At 53.6% G+C, this 21,806-nt stretch overlaps 1 protein-coding gene across 2 annotated transcripts in view; it reads right to left on the reverse strand.

The window, feature by feature from the left end:
• The window catches only part of CAMK2A (calcium/calmodulin dependent protein kinase II alpha), a 64,159-nt gene that overhangs the window by 39,954 nt on the left and 2,399 nt on the right, over window positions 1–21,806 (reverse strand). For both annotated transcript variants that reach the window (XM_022590119.3, XM_089909547.1), the window contains exon 2: window positions 5,804–5,898. In XM_022590119.3, the coding sequence (XP_022445827.2) occupies window positions 5,804–5,898 (95 nt within the window). The remainder of the gene's footprint in view (window positions 1–5,803; window positions 5,899–21,806) is intronic.

Consider the following 21,806-nt stretch of genomic DNA (forward strand, 5'->3'; position numbering starts at 1 on the left):
GCCTATCAGTGGGGGCTGGGGGCCTCCTGACCCAGGCTACACATTCAAGGGATAAAGGATCTAAATCCAGAATTCTGATGTTTTTCTCCACGCGAGGTCACCCGGGAGCAGCTACACTGACAGGATTGAAAGAAGAAAACGTTCGTCACACAGCTTCAAATGTGTGCCTGGGGACTTCCCTGGTGGCTCAGTGGTTAAGAACCCGCCTGCCAAAGCAGGGGACACGGGTTCAAGCCATGGCCTGGGAAGATCCCACATGCTGTGGAGCAGCTAAGTCCGTGCGCCACAACGACTGAGCCTGTGCTCTGGAGCCCGCGAGCCACAACTACTGAAGCCCATGAGCCTAGAGCCCGTGCTCTTCTAGTAGCTCTTCTCTAGCAAGAGAAGCCACTGCAATGAGAAGCCCGCGCACCGCATGGAAGAGGAGCCCCCACTCGCCGCAACTAGAGGAAGCCCATGCACAGCAACGAAGACCCAATGCAGCCCTAAATAAATAAATAAATAAATTTATTTTTTAAAAAAAGAAAATGTGCCTGGTTACCAGACCTCACTGCTGGAAAAGCTAGGAACTAATTCTTTTTATAAATCTTGTAATCGTCTGTGCATGGTACAATTACACTGCATCGCAAATCTCAGCGCTAAAATCATTAATTTGTTGAATGTAAACATGTACTTTATACAATAACTTTTGTAACTCTGAAATGTTTTCATTTTCTAATATGTAGGGAACCTCAAGAAATGCAGGGACTGAGTTCCTCTTGACCTCTGAGGCCTTGCTCCATTAGGCAGATGGGGAAACCGAGGCCCAGTGCTAAAGGAGCAGTCTCTTTATCAAAATCAAGGTGGTCATCAAGGTGATCAAGCCTTATTCCAACTCAGAGCTCTGAGAAACTACTCCTGAACACTCCCCCCAATCCCCAGCCAATAGTCCTGGGCAGCCACAGACCTCTTATTAAAATATAAATTAGATACTGACTTCAAACTTGCCAACAGCTTCCTAATGTACTTATAATACAATCCAAACTCCTCACCACATCCACGAAGACTGCTGGGTGCTGGGTCCGACCTCACCTTGGCCTTGACGCTCCAGCCACACTGGCCTCCTTTGCGGCCTCAGGCACTGCAAGCCCCTTCCCACCTCAGGGCCTTTGCACCTGATGCGCCCTCTGCCTGGAACACTCTCCTCCTGGGTCTTCTCATGGCTGCCTCCTTTTCAGGCAGGTCCCAGCACAATGTCACCTCCTCAGAGAGCTTCCCCGGCTGCCTTTTCTGAATGTCCCTCCAGCCCCATCACTTCCCCATTACCCTGTCTTATTTTCTTTGTAACACTCATTGCTACCTGAAATTACCCAGCCTACTTGTGTGTTTAATGTTCTTTTCAGTCTCCCTCCTGTAGAAAACAGGTGCAATGAGAGCAAGACCTTGTCTGCTGGTCTCTGCCTTGTTCCCAGGGCCTAGAGCCACACAGCAGCTTGTCCAAGTTCCCACAGCCAAGAAGTGGCAGAGCTGGGATTTCGACCCATGTTCATAATTACTGTACTATATTGCCTCCCATTCTCACAATTGATAAATTAATCCATCCAGCTCAGTAGAGGCCCATGACGGTGAGGGGTCTGAGAGAAGCTAGTCTGCAGCCTCCTGCCTGGGTACCAGGAAGACTTGCTCCCAATGTCCATTATGATAAATGCTTTGTGAATCTTCTCCCTCTGTCCCTTGGGGCAGGCCTGGGGGCAAGATATTGGGGTTAAGGGGGCCAGCCCTGCCCAGAGCTCGGCAGGCAGCAGGTGGGTGGAAACTCTGGGGAGAGGTTCCTGGGGCCAGACAGTACCAGCAGGGCAGAGCGCGGCAAAGCAGAGCCCCGGGAAGTGCAGCCAGGCAGCCTGAGGGCTCTGCCTGCAGAGGGGGTGGGCTCTAGCAGGCAGGTGGGCATCGGGATTCTGGCTAGAGGCACAGGAACCAGGGCAGAAAATAGACCTCTGAGTCTCGGAACAGAAAATGTCCCCTCCCCCCACAGGACTTCAACGAGCCTCCAGATCCTAGGAGGTTGGAGAAATAAACCCGAGGGCCAGGAGTGCCAGGCAGAGGTGGGGAAGGAGATGGGAGAGACCGGAAAGACGTGTCTTACTGCCTCTTCGAAGGCTCCCTTGCATGGACCTGAAGCTCAGGGGCAGCCTGAATGATCTCACCCCGTGCTTCCCACCCAGTGTCCTGGGACTGATGGCCGGGGAGCCGAGGAAGTGACCCCTCAGTGCCCAGGTGGACAGTGGGGCTAACGGAGGTCGCTGTATGAGGGCCAGTCACCTCCGGCGGCACCAGCCACATCCGCTTGCCCAGCGTGCCCTAAAATGTTGATGAATTCTGTGTGTGCCTGCCTGGTGAGGCTATAGCTAGGAAGCTTCCAGAGCCCCTGGCAGGGAGCTGGCGCTGAGCGTGTACTGGCTGTTGTCACTGCTGACAGGACTTTTTAAATGCAAGAGCTTGGGCCTCACCTCCTGAATCCCACACCCTCAGGGGTGGAACTGGGGCAGCTGTATTTTTCTAAAGGCCCCCAGGGGGATTTGGCAGGGACTGGGACAGGAAAATATTTTTACCTTCATTTCATGTCTTTATGGCTTCCTCGAATTGTTTATACTATGAACATTTTATATAAAAGAGTAATTTAAAAATAGATACAAAAATTCTCTCCAGGGTTTGGGAAACGCTTGATAGAAGAGGCTGACCCCCTGGAGAAGGGGAAGACACAGCTCCCTGGGGAGTGAACCGACACCCCACGGGGGCATGCCCCCCCTCTGGGAACTGCCAAAGTCACGGGGGTGGGGGGGGTGGGGGGAGTGCCAGCAGGAGAAGCTTGGAATGTGTTGCCAAATATTCAGCATCAAACCACTCCCCACCCCAGGCACTGTGAGTGGCAAACAAAGAAACCTGCTAAAAGAAGCTCTGCCCCTCATCTCCTGCTGGGGAGAAAAGCGTTGGCAGTTGGCAGACTTCTTTGGGAAGGTTCTCTCAGAAGCTCCCCACTCCCACACTTCACATTCACCTAGGCCTGAGCGCCTTCCTCCCAGGAGCTCAAAGGCCCCTCAAATCCAGAGAGGGGGCAGTTACTGCACAGCCCAGAGTCTACACTGTCCCTGGAACGCTTAGTCACCTTCCAGAAAATAGGCAATGCTCCCTCCATTCCCCCCATATGCATCTGTCTCCTTCTGTCGTGTGCTTGTGTGCTTGTGGCTCTGAGAATGTGGTGAACTGGCCCAAGATTCCCCAGAATCCAGGGAGGACCTTAGTTTCTTTCTTTTTTTTTTTTTTTGAGATGTTTTTGATGTGGACCATTTTTAAAGTCTGTATTGAATTTGTTACAATATTGCTTCTGTTTTATATTTTGGTTTTTTGGCCACAAGGCATGTGGGATCTTAGCTCCCCTACCAGGGATTGAACCTGCACCCCTGCATTGGAAGGCAGGAGTGCCTTAACCAATGGACCACCAGGGAAGTCCCAAGACCTTGGTTTCTGACCCTCCCTCATTTTGGGGGCAACCCAACCAATCACCCCAAGCCGTGGCTCTAGTCCCGCCCCCTCTGTATCTCAGGGATTGGGACATCTCCCTTGATCAATAGTGATGTAAAGCACAGAGAGGGCACCAGACAGCCACTAGTCACACAGCAACGGCAAGGCAAGTCCCAGCAACTGGGTGAGGCAGCGCTCCTACTGGCCTTCCTGCCAGCCCTGGCTCCCTGCCCCCAGCTCTGGCCCTTGACCTTCCACAGGTCTCGCCCTTCCACACCAGCGTTTATGTGGACTGTGTGGCACGGCGGGCCCTGGTCTTCAGAGCACCACCCCCACCCCCACCCCAGTCTCTCGTCCCTGAAGGACACTGGTCTGCCTATGGGGGGGGGGGTTCAGTAACTAGGAGAAAGCACTGGGCTCCCAGCAACACTGAGCCAGAGAGATGAAAGGCAGCAGCACACAGTCCAACACGGAACATGCTGGGAGGCCTGCGGGGGACAATGTGCATCCTGTGCCAGCCTCTGTGAAATCACACCTGCTGGGCCCTGGCCCAGACACAGCTGCCACTATGCCAGGCAAACACCTGGACACTTCACCAATCCCTCACACGATGTCTTCCACGCTGCACAAGCCATGGGCTGCACAGACAGCACCTGTACCCGCCTCACCCAACAGAACGTCCTCCACCCACTGGGGGTCCCCAAGGCAGCAAAGACCCACCATTCAGAGCAGAGATCTTTTTTTTTTTTTTTCCGGTACGTGGGCCTCTCACCGTTGCGGCCTCTCCCGTTGCAGAGCACAGGCTCGGGATGCGCAGGATCAGCGGCCATGGCTCACGGGCCCAGCCGCTCCGCGGCATGTGGGATCTTCCCGGACCGGGGCACGAACCCATGTCCCCTGCATCGGCAGGCAGACCCTCAACCACTGCGCCACCAGGGAAGCCCTAGCGCGGAGATCTTTGAAGATAATCCTCCCCCAACGCGCTGACTATGGTCACCACCATTACCGCCCTAACCACATGCTAAGGGCAAGAAGCAAAGCTTCTGTGCAGGCGTTCCAAGTTTTAACGTCCATACAAATCACCAGTGTCTTGTTAAAATGCGGTTCTGGGGCTTCCCTGGTGGCGCAGTGGTTGGGAGTCCACCTGCCGATGCGGGGGACACGGGTTCCTGCCCCGGTCCGGGAGGATCCCACATGCCGCGGAGCGGCTGTGCCCGTGAGCCATGGCCGCTGAGCCTGCACGTCCGGAGCCTGTGCTCCGCAGCGGGGTGGGGGCCGCGGCGGTGAGAGGCCCGCATACCGCAAAAAAACCAAACAAAAAACAAAACAAAACAAAACAAAAATGTGGTTCTGATTCCTTATATCTGGAATCATGAATTTGCATTCCTAACAGTCTCCTGGTGATGCTGATGTTACTGGTTTAGGACCACTTCCTAATTAGAATTACCTGGGGATCATTTCCAAAACCCAAGTCGCAGCCCAGACTAATTAAATCGCAACCTGCGGGATCCAGGCATCAGGAGTGTTTGAAGCTCTCCAGGGGATTCCAGGCTTGGAAGCCACTGTCCAAGGGAGTATATAGGGACCAGAGGGTGGACTGGTTTGGTTGAAGCCGAGTGCACTTGGAGTTCACGGGACACTGGTTGAGCCCCCAGACGCGTCGGGCGCCGTCCTGGGTGCTGGGCGTATATAAGGAATGAGACCCACTCCCACCTTCTTGGTGCTTATGGTCATGAGGGAACATAGATATTAAACAAGGCACCAAGCCAGTCAATGGGATACCTCCAGGTTGATAGAAAGCCACAAAGAGAGGAAACAGTAATGAGAGATATAAAATGGGGAAGTCCCCCTCAGGTCTGGGGGTCAGGGAAGTCTCTCAAAGGATGTGACATTGAACTGAGACCTGAAGGTTGAGAAAGAGCTATCCTTGTAAGGAGCCAGGTAAGAGCATCCAGGTAGAAAGAAAGGTAGGTACAGAGGTCTGGCGGTGAGAATGGAGGCAAGCGGCAGAAAAGCAGGGAAAGGAAGGCCTACCTAGCACCTTAGTCTTTACCTGCATGGGTGGATGAGGGGCAGAGAGCCTGGCTTGTGGGAGAGGCTGTGGCCTCCAGCCCAGACCCTCTAAGGAAGGAATATGGAGGTGTCTATTCTCATCATACCCACAGGAAGAAGAGCCCCCACCTCTGACAGCAGCAACATCCAGGCGGACAGACCCAGATCCTGGTTCTAACCCAAGGGGTAGAGGGAGGGCTGAAGGGAGGAGAGCCCCGGAGGGCAGGCCAGGCACGGATCCACCGCCTACCTCTGGCCGAGAGCTTCTTAGTGTTGATGATCTTGGCAGCATATTCCTGGCCAGCCAGCACCTTCACACACCTGCGCACCACTGAGAAGGCTCCCCTAGGACAGAGAAGGCAAAGAGGGTGAGGGAGGGCCCAAGGGCTGCGTTCCCAAGAGACACCACAGTTCGTGCAGCTGCACCGTGCTGGGAGGGAGCCCTCGCTCAGTGCTGCTTGGGCTCGTAGGGGCTGCTGGGGCCCGATTCAGGGACGGAGTAGGCCTGGAGACCCAGGCGTACCACTGGTAGTAAATCTTTAGGAGCTTGGCCTCATGAGACATGAGACTTGTAGAGTCCTAATAAGTTAGGTTCACCGAATTCTAAAACATTAGAATCATGCAGTGTTAGAATCACAGAATCTAGGTCCCTGGAAATTTTCAGTTTTTTATTCTTTGAGTAGGTAACACATTGACATGGTTCAAAGTTCAAAAGGCACAAAAGTGTAGATAGTTAAAAGAGTCCTCCCCATCCCTGTACCCTAGTCTCCAAAGTCCCCTCCCAAGAGATGGCCAGTGTTACCAGAGCATCTTTCCACAGATACTCTCCCCAATACTGGATACTGGACCTTGCATGCTGTTATACATTCTCCTCTTTTTCAGAAATTTTTTTTTTTTTTTTTTTTTTTTTTTTATCGGTACGCGGGCCTCTCACTGCCGTGGCCTCTCCCGCCGCGGAGCACAGGCTCCGGACGCGCAGGACGCGCAGGCTCAGCAGCCATTGTTCACGGGCCCAGCCGCAATGCGGCATGTGGGATCTTCCCGGACCAGGGCACAAACTCGTGTCCCCTGCATCGGCAGGCAGACTCTCAACCACTGCGCCACCAGGGAAGCCCCAGAAATTTTTTAGAGATCCTCCTTCTGTATTATAACATAAAGAGTTCCTGTTGTAAACCAACTCTACTCCAATAAAAATTTAAAAATAAATAAATGTTTTTTAAAAAAAGAGTTCCTCATTTAATCATGTGGCTGTCCTATAACTTACCTAGCCAGTCCCCTGTCGATGGGCAATTAGGTTACTTCCGATCTATAGCTATTACAAACAGTGCTGCAATGACTAACCTTGTATGCGTGCATTACATTTCCCATGTGTTCAAGTGTCTTCGACTAAACTTCTAGAACCGGTATTATTTGGTCAAAGGGTAGGTGTTGTGTGGTAATTCTGATAGATAATGAGAGATGATCCATCTTAGAGGTGTACCAACTGACTTTCGTACTAGTATGTGAGGGGACCATTTTCCTCCACCCTTGTCAACACAACGTGTTATCAAACTTTCATATCTTTGCTAGTGAGATGTGGAACGTGGTGACTCAGTGTAGATTTGATTTGGAATTTTCATATCAAGAGCGAAGCTGAGCAGTTTTTCATGTTTTAAGAGACTCCTGGGTTTTTATCTTCAACGTATTCGTGGCTGGGAGAACTTGGAGCAAGGGCTGTGGGTTTCACTGCTCATAGAAGACATTGTTGCCATGTGGAATGTGGCCCATTTCCCAGATTGTTTGATTTTTCGAGAAAAACTGGAAGTCTGGGTATTTTCGTGACATTTCCCAATTTTTAAATACTGGTACCTTATTCCAAAAAATTTAAACACAGTATTTTGCCAAACAAAACTAGTTTGAGGGCTAGATCTGTCATCTAGGTGCCATGTTATACCCTCTACCACAAAGGTCAGCTGGTCCAACCCCTTCACATCGCAGAGGAGGCCCCCTAAGGGGCCAGACACTACCTGTGGTCACCACCATTACCACCTTAACCACAGGCTAATGTCAAGAAGCAAGTCTCCTGGGCAGCCTTCCCCAGTTTTAATGTGCATATGAATTACCCAGGCATCTTGTTTAAAAGGCAGATTCTGATTCCTTAAGTCTGAGGCGGAGCCCAAGATTTTGAGCTTCAGTGTAGCTCAGGGTAGATTGATTGCTCAAGGTCACACAGCTAGCTACAGGCCATGTCATGTCTAGAACTCAGGTATTTCCTCCCCCAGGTTTTTGACTTCTCTCCCACCCAGGGAGCCTGCCGCTTGCTGGCCTGAATGCCCAAGTTCCTGAAATGGCCTCACCCCACCATATCCTTCAAACTTTGATCCCCTCTCCTAAGCACACAGGCAGGTCCAAGCCACAAAAATGAGGCTGATGGGAGCAGGGGCGGACGCTGGCAGGCACCGAGAAAGCCCGCAGGCTGGCGGAGATGCTTGCTCTACACACACCCCTGGGCGTTGTGTCACTGGCTTCTTCGTGTCCGGGCAGCATGAAGGGAATGGGTGGGAAACTGTGGCGAAGGATAAGTAAGAAAGGTCTGGGAGGAGGGCTAGAGACCAGGAAATATGACCTCGTAGGAAAGCTGAGGAAGGCCAGAATTCATGGGCACAGCAACAGACCGTCCGTGGGGTGTGCAGCCCTGCCTGTCCTCCACCTGGAGAGAGCAGCAGACCGGGTGCCCCTCCCTGAGAAGCCTCCTGGCGACATGTCCCGTTGTTTGTGCTCCCAGAGCACCCCACACCTCCCCATCTAGCCTAAGACTGTGCTTGCTCGTTCAGCTTGTCTGTGCACCAGACGGAGGGTTCCTGAGGGCCAGGACTGGAATGTTCTCCACACCCATGCCCAGGTACCCAATGCTACCTACCAACAGGGCCTCCATAAATGTTACTATAGGAACAGGAGGCAGATTTAGGTGAGAGGTTCTGAAATGAGACAGGGAGAAGATTTCAGTCTGGGGTTTTAGGAATAGGAACAGATATCTGAGGAAGGTGCACACACTGGTCTCTCAAAGGTGCCCACCCTACCCAAACAGGGAGGTTTCTGCCCAGTGTGAGGCCATGATTCTCAGAAGCCCCAGGAGAGAGAATGTTTCAAGGGGTCACTTCTGGGAAAGGTTTTGCGAACTCCAGGGAGAGGAGGAGCAGAGAAGGAGGGCTTGTCTCACTCACCAGCATTTAGCTCATGCTTGGGCCAGAGTTGGAGTTTAATTAACTTGGATGGAGGGATGGATGGATAGAGTGAGGGAGAAAGGAAGGATGTGAGGCAGGGAGGGAGAAATATAATTTCTCCACTAGAGAAACAAAACTCCATTCTAGATAAAGACATTAGATCGATGGTTATCAAACTGGCTGTTTCAGAATGCCTTGGGAATCTTTGTTTTTTTTTTGCTGCATTGGGTCTTCGTGGCTGCGTGCGGGCTTTCTCTAGTTGCGGCGAGCAGGGGCTACTCTTCGTTGCGGTGCGTGGGCTTCTCATTGCGGTGGCTTCTCTTGCTGCAGAGCATGGGCTCTAGGCGTACGGGCTTCAGCAGTTGCAGCACGCGGGCTCAGTAGCTGTGGCTCGTGGCTCTAGAGCGCAGGCTCGGTAGTTGTGGCGCACGGGCTTAGTTGCTCCGCAGCATGTGGGATCTTCCCGGACCAGGACTTGAACCCGTGTCCCCTGCATTGGCAGGTGGATTCTTAACCACTGTGCCACCAGGGAAGTCTGACATATAGAGCCGCGAGCCACAGCTACTGAGCCCGCATGCCACAACTACTGAAGCCCACACGCCTAGAGCCCGTGCTCTGCAACGAGAAGCCACCGTAATGAGAAGCCCGCGCACCGCAACGAGGAATAGCCCCTGCTCACCACAACCAGAGAAAGCCCGCACACAGCGACAAAGACGCAATGCAGCCAAAATTAAATTTCAAAAAAACATATTCCAAGGCCTCTCCCAGACCTACCAAATCAGAACCTTCAGATGCGGGCCCAGAAATCAGTATTTTCAGTTAACAGGCTGCCCAAGTGATTGTTTCCCAGCCAGCTTGGCACTGCCCTGCCCGCCTTCTGGGGAAGTCCTGCTAAATGCCTGGTCCCCCTAGAAATCAGCATTGATGGGCCATCACATGGGGCTCTGTGCAGAGAGGCTCAAGAGGCTCTATGACCCTGGGCTCTGCCCCAGGAGCTGAGGACCTAAGAGCCATGTCTATAAAACAAGAGGAGGCACGCTTGCTGAACTTCCTCCTCAAAACACAGCACCAAGATTTGTGTAAATCCCAGGCTCTAACTAGGGGCCCAGGCCAAGGGCGGAGCAGCTGCAGGAACCCTGTGTCTCTGAACGTAGGCATATGCATTTTTTTCTGGGGCAAGAATGCATAGCTTTTAGCAGATTCTCAGAGCGAGGAGTTTATCAAATCCAGTTCAGGGCTACTGATCCAGAGAACACCAGCCTCTCACATACCCAGAAGATGTCCTCCCTTCAAATGCACATTCACCACTAAGCTCCTTGGCCCTCACAGCAACCCTGTGAAGTTGGAATTATCCCCTATTTCACAGATCAGGAAACTGAAGCCTCAAGGGAGCAGGCATTATCCTCTCGAGGCTGTGAAGAGAATCCAGGTCACCTGCCCTTGCTCTTCTGACTCCACCAAAGGCAAGAGAGTGTGACCCTAAAAAGCAGGGGCTCTGGGCTCACAAAGCCCTGTGATCCGATCGTGACTGAGCCCCGACTGTGTGATATTGAACTTGGCCCTTCAACTGTCTGTTTCCTCCTATAAAATGCGGTCTATAATAATATCTCCTTCCTGGGTTTGTTGGGGAGGTTAAGGGAGGTAACACATGCAAAACACAGGGCACAGTGCCAGGTACACAAATGCCTGAATGGGGCGAGGAAAGGGTCTGGGCCAAGGAGCCCCTCTTTCTACCTACGCAGCCTCAGGTCTCCATCCACAAGTGGAAAGGCTCCTCCCTGCCTGTCCCGGTGCTGGGGATCAGGGAGAGGAGGGGCAGAGGAGAATCTGCAGCAAAATGAGAGTGTGGGCAGCAAGCTCGCAGCCCTAACTTCCTCTCTTTTTTATCTTTTGTTTAAAAAAGGCATGTTTCTGCATTCTCGTCCCGCATGAGCCAGTGGCCACAGCCCAGCAGCCTTGGCAAAAGGAAGAGCCAACCCACTCCTCCCACGGCCCTGAGCTGAGCAGGTGGCCAGTGGGTGGGTGGGTAGGAGCCTGGAAACAGGACAGGGTGGAAAAGGGGAGGAGGCCAAGGTGGGGAGGGCAGGGTGGGAGGGAGCGACCAGGGGTCCCGAGAGGAAGGGATGAGGCCTGCAAGCGAGGGCCCTACGTGAGTGGGGGATGTCCATGGGGGGTACTGGGAGTGCCTGTGACAGCGTTCCTGGGTGCAAAGGGTTCGGGGGGGGGGGGGTGGTGTCTGCCCACAGGTGTGTGTCAGCAGCCCATCAGTGCCCTTGTGTATGTGATGCCAAGAGGCTCTGGGTGTGACAAAGCACACGTGAGTCACCCTGGGTAAGTACCCATGTTAGGAGAGGGTCACAGAATGTGGGCAGGGAGGGGTGTGTGTGTAAGATAGACACTGGAGGGACAAGACCTCAGCTCTCAGCCTTGCTGGGAGGTCTTGGGCAGGGGTCCGGCCCAGCGTGGGCATCAATTTTTTCATCTGCAACTTGTGGGGTGGGGTGGGCGTGGGGCTAAAAGGTACACAGGCCTTTCCACCTTCAATATTCTGTAGCGAGCTGTCCAACAGAACTTTCTGTGATGATGGAAATATTCTGTGTTGTCCATTGTGACAGGCACTAGCCTCATATGGCTATAGAGCATTTGAAGTGTGGCTAGTGGGACTGAAGGACTGAATTTTTAATGTTATTTCATTTAAATCATTATAAGTGGCTAGTGAACACCATATTGGATAGTGAGGTTTTATGTGGATAAGAACAGGCGCTCCTGAACCAGGCAAACCAGAGTTCAAATCGTGGTTCAGCCTCTTACCAGCAAGTTATTTAACCTTGGTAAGACTATTTCCTCCCCTGTAAAATGTAAGTGAGAATAGTACCCACCCCGAGCAGCTGTTTCAAGGATCCAGTGAGAGAGTAAGGTATGCAGTGGGTTTAGCCCAGTCCCTGGAGTATAGTAAGTGCTCAAGAAACAGCACCTTTTATAGGCATCATGATCTCCGAAGTGATGAGGATAGCCAGCATCATCAGAGGCAAACTGGACCTTGTCTGCCAAGCCCGGGGAAGGAGCAAGCCAGGACAGGAGGTGTGGGGAGGCCATGGTGAGGGGGTGGGGTGCTCCCCAGGGCCCAGCAGCCTGTCCCTGGGCATGAGCAGGCAGGGAGGCTGCACCTGGCTCTCCACCTGACGGATGGGGAGGTTGCCGTGATAGTGGGTCCAGCGTGGCTGAGAATGTGCGGACGTGCTAATGGGCCATGAGAAACAAGATTCGCACTGGGAGATTGCTTCTCAGCTGCCTGGTAAGCAGAGTGTCCTGGGAGTTGCTGGCTGCCACCCACAGCAGGCTCATCACCCTCTCTGGCCTAAAACACCCCAAAATGCTGACATGGCTGCAGAGGCGGCACCAGGAACATTAGATGGGGACTCAGAAGGCCTGGGTCCTTGGCTGCCAACTTGCTTATCCTCCCATTTGAAAAATGGAGATGAGGAGCCCCAGCCCCATTTCCTCCTGGGCCAGCTATGAGAAGTGTCTGCTACGTAGTGATGAGAAGAGGTTCCTGATGCCCAAGACTGGTTACTGCCAACTTCCCCTAAAGGAACCCTCCCCTCCTTTATGCCGGAGCCTCCCAGAGCCCAGGGCATTTGCCTGTGGGTGTCAGCAGACGGGGACACTGCTTACGGGGCTTCAGTCACCGAACCCTCTCTCCACTCTGCCCTCCTTGGGGGTCTGATGAGCAGGAGTCCTGACAATCTCTAGGGTCTTCCCTTCATTGTCTGCTTCCTCAAACACACCCAGGTCTCCCACATTCTGCAACAATAAACAACCTTCCTTCTACCAAACTTAAAAAATTGAAAAAAAATCAAGAGCGTTTCTCTCGACCCAGCAACCTGGGCCACTTCCTTCCTCCCTTTGTTGCTGCCAAACTTCCAGAACAAGTGTCCGACATCCACCGCCTCCTCTTCCCACCTCCCACACTCCATGAACCCACCACAATCTGGTTCCCACCTCCGGGCTCCCTGGAAGAAAAGTTGTGCCAGGCCCGTCCCCCCAGCCCCCTGCCAGCCCCGGCATCCCCCACTAGGTCTGATTGATCTGCCTTGATTGCCCCACTGACCACCCAGCTTTGAGACCTAGCTTCCCTCTTCTTGCTGGGTTGCCACACTCTCCCCGGACCGCCCCCCCCCACTTGCTGACAGTGCTTTCACTTCTTCATCCCTCCTCCCCTCAGCATCGCTGCTCCCTGTTCGCTCTCCACCCATTCTTACCTCTTCCCCCTCCATCCCTTTTACCCAGGACCATTACCTGTGATCTCTGGGGAGGCTCTGGGTGTTCACGAACACACCTAAAATTTTAACAAAATTATTCTATGTCTGTGCATTGTTCTGGGCAGAGGATGTATATTTTTCATTAGCTTGACAGAGGATTCTCTGACACCCGTCCCCCCAAAAATGATGAAAGCCACTGACCATCACCCAAGGTTGAAAACTGCTTCTAAACTGCCCCTCCTCTCTTCAGAATGCTAGTCCCAAATTTCTAGCTACTCACCATCTTGCCTGGATGCTATGTGATAGGCACCTCTTAATCAAAGTCCACTCTCCTCCCCCCAAATCTCCCCACTCTGGGTTAATATACCTAAGCATTCTACCTCTCTGAGACAAGCTGGGGTGATTTCAGAAAGTTCCTGCTCGGGACTTCCCTGGTGGTCCAGTAGTAAGATTCTGTGCTCCTAATGCAGGGGGCACAGGTTCAGTCCCTAGCTGTGGAACTAAGATCCCAAATGCCACATGGTGCATCACGTGGCCAAAAAAAAAAAAAAGGAACGTTCCTGCTCAAATGTATACAGACCTGTTATCTGTGAGAGGATTAGCTTCCAATACCGCTTGGTGGTCAGTAGCTTACAGCCCAGGTTAGCTGATCTGATCACTTGGCAAAGAGCAAGCCCTGGGGGCATGGAACACAGAGCAGATGGGGTTTGAATGGCTGGGGGAAGGGACAGAGCTGGGGTTGGCCACCAGAGCATCTCCACCGCAGGGGTCAGAGTGTGGGCCACATGTGGCTACATCGGAAGCTGCAATAGTATCTTGCCATTGAGGTCCATTCTCTCCCCATTCTACAGATAAAAAAACTGAGGCCAAGACCTTGAACCCAGGACTCCTGACTCATCGTCTTTTGCTCTTTCCAATACCCCATACTCTCGGATCAGAGGGCCCTAACTTGGGGTCCACAGATGGGCGTTAGGGTGGGGGGACCTGTGGGAAATATTATACAACATTCTGTGTGTTGGAGTGAGTGTGTGTTTTCAGGGGTGATTGTGGCTCATATGAGATTCTCTGAGGGCTCCTAGATTCCTCAAACAGTTAAAAATCTGGGATCAGATTTGTTCAGAAATGAAATGAACACCTTGGTTTCCAAAACACCCACCTCTACATACTTTAAGCAATTCCCTTCACTTTTGGGGGGACCTCAGTTTACCCATCTGTGAAATCAACTGTTGATCATTTTTAAGCCCTCTTTATTTTTTTCGTTTGAAGCAATAGTATCATTTCTTTTTTGGGTTCGCGGGCCTCTCACTGCTGTGGCCTCTCCCGTTGCGGAGCACAGGCTCCGGATGCGCAGGCTCAGCGGCCATGGCTCACGGGCCCAGCCGCTCCGCGGCATGTGGGATCTTCCCGGACCAGGGCACGAACCCGTGTCCCCTGCATCGGCAGGCGGACTCTCAACCACTGCGCCACAAGGGAAGCCCAATAGTATCATTTCTTAATAACAAACAAACAAAACACAGCTATGCAGGTCACCAGACGGCAAATAAAGCTGAGATGGTAGGGGCTGGCAGCTCAGGACCCCTTCCACTTCGTTTTCTCTCTCTTCTCCCCAGTTTAGCATGGCAGCTCTGCCCCAAACTCCGCAAACTAGCATTTGAGAGCCAGAAAATCCTAGGACCTTTTTCTGAAACCACACATCCCTCCCCAAGCCGCTGCAGCCGCCCACTTCCAGACTCCAAAAGATCCTGCAGGGACACAGTGTCTTCAAGCTATCCTGCACAACCCCCCAGGCCTGCCGTGCGCCAACCCAGCAGAAGTCTTGTGGGGGACACAGAAGGCCTGGGAACCAGAAGAGTCTCTTTGCTGCAGGGAACATTGAACCAACAAAAGTTCCAACATATTCCTTGTTTGGGCTATGCCTGGGTTTTCTTGAATGGGTTACAAAAAGGAAAAAAAAAAAATCCACAGGTGGTGGTGTGATGAATTGGGAGATTGGGATTGACATATATACACTAATATGTATAAAATGGATAACTAATAAGAACCTGCTGTGTAAATATATATATATATATATATATATATATATATATATATATATATCCACAGAGCTTGGTGACAGGATCAGAGCAGGCAAAGCAGGAAAAAGGCTGAGGGTCTGCTTTCTCCCCAGGCTCCAAGGGCCTCCTGGCCTGGCTCCATCGACACGTACACAGCAAAGACTTTCAGAGCTTCAGAGAGAGAGGCTCCAAGGGGTAAAAAGCCAAGCACTGGACTGGAAGGAGGCTGGAGCGCCCAAACCTCATGTGTCACTGGCTGGTGTGACCTCAGGCAAGGCCCTGACCCTCTCTGGGCCTTATTTCCCCGTCCCTAAGACAAGGGAGCACTCTTCATTTTGGTATTCTGTGCAGAACTGAGGCTATTCTGGCCCCGAAACCGTCGCCCACTTCGTGCTTGCAGCACAGCATCTCACCAGGCCAGGACAGGGATGCAGGGCAGGAGGGAACTGGAGGCACGGGGTGAGAAGAGGGCTGTGGAAGTGCCTGCATATCTCTGCTAGCAGGGTGCTCACTATCTCCCAAGGCCATGTCCGTCTGGGCGGTAGAAGGGCAGTTCTGACCATTGGAAAGTTCTTCCTTACGCTGAGCTGAAACCCACCTCCTTGTTACTCTACACATTTGGTCCTGCTCTGCCCTCCAGGGCCATACAGAGCAGCCTTGTCTCATCTCTGGGGCCACATGATGCCCCTGCAGAGATGAGGGGAGAGGACACACCCCCGAGGGGTCTTTTCTCCCTGCTAAATTCCCCCAGCTCCTCAGCCCTCTCTCACTTAATTTGGCTTCCAGACCTTGGCCACCCTGCCTAGGCCCCCTCTTCTACACATTCTATAGGTTTTTAATACTCCTTTTAGTACCCAGGCATCCAAAAGTTGGAGGCAAGTTGAGCAGGCCTAAGAAGAGTAGGTCCACCAACCTCCCTGGGGCTGACATGCTCCATCAAAATATACACCTCAAAGCCTTTGCCTGTGCTGTTCCCACTCTGAGGAACACTATTCCACCCTCTTCCCTCTGACTGACTCTTATTCAGCTTCCAGCTCCCCAGTGTCACCTCCTCAGGGGAGCCTTCCCTGATACCTCCCTCATTCCAAATAGTTGAGGTCTCTTTGCAGCTCATAGCCCCATGTTTGTGCTCAGAGCCCTTAACCAGTTGCATTTAGATAATAATATCTGAAGTGATTTAATTAATGTCAGATTCTCACTAAACCATAAGCCTCAAAGGGGCAGAGATGACATAAGTCTGGCATGTGGTATCTGCTGGGCTCAGCCTGGGGCTGGGAACAGAGTCTGTTGTCAGGAAATACTTGTTGAGTGGATGCAAGAGTCACAGAAGTGCTCCTCCTTTTATGTGATGCCAAGACACCAAGGCTGTCAGCGTTTTCCAGCACAGAAAGTCCCACCGGCCTTACAGGCCCACCTGACGCCTTGGTGGGCAGCTAAGCCCCACGAGGACCTAGATCTAGTGCCTGGGCTGGATGTCAGCAGACTGTGACATGCTCGGGGGGCTGCATCAGGCTGGCCTGGGGAGGGAGGCTTCCTACTGTGCCAGAGAGAGGCTCGGAAGAGACCGTGACATGGGCAACATGCGTGCAGGAGGGGTGGACTGTGGCCAAGGGACCAGCACAAAAAAGAGGGAAGGGGAGAGAAAGAAACAGAGACCAGAGAGACACAGGGAAGGACGAGAGGCAAGGGCAGAGAAAGAGAGAGAGAGAGAGACAGCCCAGAAGCCTAGCCAGCATCATCTTGCTCTCCCTGCACTGGGAGGTAAGACTCTTGCTCGATGCCCTGTTGGAGCCAGTGTGTTTGTGTACTTGCACGTCCACATGCACCCATGTGTGTGTGTGTGTGTGTGTGTGTGTGTGTGTGTTCGTGCACTAGCAACAGGAGGCAGGCACTGCATTCCAAGGCTCTGCCATCACCCCACTGAGAGGACCGGGGCCCAAGACTGCAGGGGTGCTGGCAGCAGTCACCGCGCGCTTGTGCAGGGAGGCGGGCAGGCGGGAGGGAAGCTCGGCAGTGTCAGTGTGTCTCAGGCTGTGTGGAGGCGGAGGCCCGCGGCATGCACCAGAACATGTGCGTGCCTTCCGCTCTGCTGGCTCGGAGGAGGAGGGAGGAAAGGCTGTCCCCTTCCCACCTGCCCCCCAACTTCCCATCCTTGGCCTCTGGCCCCTGCACACCATCTGGTCCCCTACCAGACCCTGCTTCTGCCTCTCCCTGTGGCCTTGGGCAAACCACCTCTCCCTGGGCGTTGGCTCCACTGTTGATGCTTGTGAGAGACAGTGTCTATGGTCCTCCCAGCTCTGGTGTTCTGGAAGCCCGAAATTCCTCAAGGGTGCCTTCCACAGACGGAGGCTAAAGAGGGTAGCAGCTCTAACGGCACATTCCAGCATCTGCAGAAGTGTTCTGATCCCCATTTCACAGATGGTAAAGCTGAGGTACACCAAGGACAAGGAATCCACCCAGGGTGGTGCCTCAAATTAGAAGGAGAATCATGATTGGACATATATAAGTGACAGTTCAGAGTTCCCTCACCCACAAGGCCACACCCCTCTTCCCTGGAAGTGTTCCCCAGACAGGGCACCAGAAGCGGCCCCTCTCATCAGCCCTCCCCCCACACGCAGGGTGCTGGAGACCCAAACCCAAGCCTGAGAGCTGCCACCAGTCTGCTGAGCTGGTCATTCCATCTTCTCAAGCCTCAGTCTCCTCATCTGTAAGATGGGCGAGCAAGGTCTCTGCCTCCCTCAGAGCTAATGGGTGGAGAAGTGCCACACCGGCCCCAAAGTGCTGTGAAGGTGAGAGGTCATTAGAAGCAAAATAAAAGCACAATACCGGTCTTTGGTGGGGGGAGTACATCGATGCCCATGTATTTTCTCCCTCTCCAATATTACACCATCGATCCTCCTAACAGCTCTGCCAGGGAAGGGTGGGATTGCTAAACGCATTTTGCAGATGTTAGAGCTTGTGTCCGAAGAGAGAACCTAAGCACCCAGGACCCTGGGCTCCCCCCCACCGACCCCCGCCCAGCGCAGGGAGCTGCCTCTTGTCGCCAGTGTCCCCCACTGATCATCCCAGCCTAAGCCTCATTCATGATACAAAGCCATGGAGGTAAGAGGGGTTGGGGGGGCTCTGGAGGTAGCTCTCCCCCTTCCTTTGGGCAACCTTGCTGGTGCCTGCAGCCCCTCCCCTAGCCCCAACACCGCCCTTAAGTCAGTTTCAGGCCCCTGTTTCTAGAGAGGAAAGAGTGGGTTGCAAGCTCTCCAGCCTCCCTCCCTCGTCCCGCACCCCTTTCTCAAGTAACATCCCATTCTGAGCCTCTTTCTGTGCCGCCCAGTGATTACACAGGCTGCAGGGTAATTCTGCCTCTCTAACTAACCTCTCCTGGGAGTGGGATCCAAAGCCCAGAGCATGCCAAAGGCTGGTGGAGGCATCCTCCTTCTCCACCTCTTGGAACCCAACCCCTTCCCCTGATCTTGGTCTTCGAGAAGGCTGGGTCTGCGGGGGAGCTCTGGTCCCACTGCCCGGGCCCACTCTGACCCTGCAGCTGGCATCGCTGCAGCCTGCCTTTTGCCTCCAAACAAGCAACTGTGCTCCTAAGGTCTGGGCTTCCATTTCTCTCTCCCATGGGAGGAAGGAGGATTGGGGTCAAGGGAGGAGGGAGTGAGCTAGTCTCCGGGTCCCAAGAGACAGACCCACCTCAACCCTCTAGGGAAACTGGAATCAAGTTCCTGGCTTATGTGGATCACATGCCGCAGTGCAACCTTCGTCTAGTGGCATCAAGAGGCCCCAGGGCCCTGACTCCAGCCCACACCCCCTCCACTGGCTGCCCACCAGGTGGGGGAGGGACTGCCAGCCCTACCACGAGCTGTTCAAAGGCCTGCAGTCAGGAGCCAGGCCTCACTGGGCAGGGTGCCAGGAAGCCCTCGAGAGGCACGTGTCCTCCTCTCCAGCTGGGCAGTCAGGGCCCTTCAGAAGGAGGTCCAAAGACCCCCATGTCCCCTTGGAGGGCCAGCCCAGCTGCCTCAGGCAGTCACCGTGCCAGTGATCTGAAGTGGGCTCCCAGAATGGGGCCTCGGTTTCTGGGTGGTAACAGCCGTGTCCCGGCTGACAGGGACCTTGGGTCACCAATTGAAGGATGGGCCCTGCAGGCACCTTCTCTGCTTATCCCCACAGAACAGGAGCTGTTGCATATCCCTGCCAGCCTGGGGGGGGTGGGGTGGGGGGCAGGGTTTGGTCAGCCCCCTCTGCCAAGCTGGGCAAACTCCAGACAAAAGGTAAAGACGTGGCAGGTCAGCTTCAGCCTGTTCGTCTGAGGGCAACAATGACCCCAGTGTGCCAGGCTTGTCACTATGTCTCTATGAGAACCATCTCATTTCATCCTCCCAACCCTTTTTTATCTCCAGGTTACAGGTGGGGGGAAAGAGGTGCTATAGCCCCACCAGTGTCACAGTGCTATGGGTGGTGAGGTCCAGACCTTGTGGGCACTGCCACTTCCTGTCCCACTAGGCACTTGGACTGAAGCTGCACGCAGAGCACGAAAGCCCTGTCTCCTCAGTGATGCACCCAGGCCTTTTAGATCCAGGCTTTAGAGCCTCATCTTTTTTTTTCCGATACAAGCAGCCTGAACCTCAGGCCCATCCTTAGCCTTTCCGATGTCCTGCAAGTCGTGACATTGCCTGTACCGTTTCGTAAGTTTGTGTATTTTTCTAGGGAAGGTGGACTTAGACTTTCATCAGATTCCTGGAGGAATATGTGACCTAAAAAAGGTTAAGAGCACGGATGGTTGTGGAAGGAAAAGGTCTGAAATTGATCAGATTAGGCCTGGCCATGCCTGCCACCCTCAGTTTTCCTGCCATGGCCACGAAAGGGCTCCCTGTCCCCTGAAATTCTGCCCTTGCCCCAATCCCTCCAAGCGTCCCGGCAGACAGCAGGGCTGAGAAGGCTCACGCAGGCTCTCCCTGACAAGTCACCCCCACAGCACCCAGTCTGAAGATATCCATCTCCTCTTGGGGCAAAACATCACTTTTATTTTCACTTTGAGCGCCTGAGTCATGTCTCAACTCCATCTCACTGCACCCTGACGCAGTCCTCCCGAAACCGAGGCTTGCTCGCACCCTGAAAGGCAGCTCCCAGCTGATCAGGGAATCCTTGGTTCCGTGGGTGCCAGAACCCAGCTGAGAAGGGGTCCCTGCACAAGTGCAGCAGACAGCCTCGGTCCTCCAGAGCAGCCCCAAACGTTTCGTTCCTGCTGTCCAGCCCCCCACATCCCCAGCACAAAAACACACTCAGAAAGACAGGAAGTCTGCAGACAGGAGTGAGCACGCATCTGCACATGGGTGTGTGTCTGTATGAGGGAGCTGGTGTGTGCCTGTAGGTATCAGGACAGCCCGGTGGGCAACTGTGTGAGTGTGAGTGTGTGAGTGTGTGTGTGTGTGTGTGCGGGCAGCCTACTTGTACACAGCCACAGGCCAACCTCCCACATATATGCAGACACCAGCCTGAGCTCACACACGCCTTCAACACCCATACTTCCACCCGAGCCCATGGGCCCAGGCCTCACACGCACACACATAAACCTTCCCGTGGACATGCCCCCCTCTTCCTCACAGACGTGCATGTCCAGACCTCACAGGAACACCAGTGAGCCCAAGTCCCACATGTGCATCCTTACACAGACATATATCTACGCACAGCTGATGTGCATACAGCTCTGACCGGCCATACACGTGTACACACAGTGACACATGTACACACCTTCGTTCCCCTGCAAACCAGCGAACGGACCTGCTTGTGCCACTTGCATCCACCCACCCCTGCAGGGCACACTTGCATTTTTAGGCCTTACACATGAAGCACACACCAGCACCTCCCTTCCGGTGCACACACATGTGAACACATGCACACCTTTTCAGTGCATGCAAGTGTACCCCAGAGTCAGTCCTCACGCAGCAACACACATCAAAGCACACCCCTGTGTGTGCACATCCAGACCTCACAGCAGCACATACCTGCTCACAGGGCCCCTCTCCCCTGCACTCCTGCTGCTACAGTGGGGACCACCCAGGGCACTGGAGCTGCTCTGCCCACGGGGAAAACTCTGCCTCTAAACTGTACCCCTACCATGGATCCATCCCCGGATCCTCCACAGACTTAGCTGGCGGCATCCGGGAATGCTTCCCTGACACTCCACAATCTATCGGGCTACCCCAAAGGGCTCTCCACCCCCCCACATCCTCCCACCCTTCTCTCTACACCAGTCATCAGAGGCAGGAAACGAGCTCTGGGGCTGGACAACTTTGCCAAGAGACCAGAGCTGGTGCACCCTCACATCACTAGCCCCTGCAACCGGCAGTGTCCCCCCACTGCTCGCCTGATTGCCCCTCCCCTCCTCCCAACACCTAGGAAGCCTCACCAGTGGCTCCGTTATTAACCCCTGCTGTATCGTTGCCCTCACCCCTGGCAGGAGCTGGCCGGGGGAGGTGGGGAGGGGATGTGCTTACAGGGAGAAGTTGGCCACTCTGCTGCTGTAGGTGCCTAAAGGCAGGAGGAACTACCTGGGAGGTGGTGAGCTCTCTGTCACCAGAAGTAACCACGTTGAGGGAGATGGCCACCTCAAGAGAAACTCAACAGGGGCATTCCAGCCTTAGACTCAGCTGACTGGGAAGATCCCTTTTTAATCCTGTTTCTAAGAATCTGTGTGTGCCCAGGTCATGTGCATTTGTGTGTGTATGTGTGCGTGT

Source organism: Delphinapterus leucas, chromosome 3, assembly GCF_059928025.1.
Source record: "Delphinapterus leucas isolate spDelLeu-1000000601 "Yukka" chromosome 3, BTC_Dleu_Yukka2, whole genome shotgun sequence".
Taxonomy (NCBI): Eukaryota; Metazoa; Chordata; class Mammalia; order Artiodactyla; family Monodontidae; genus Delphinapterus; species Delphinapterus leucas.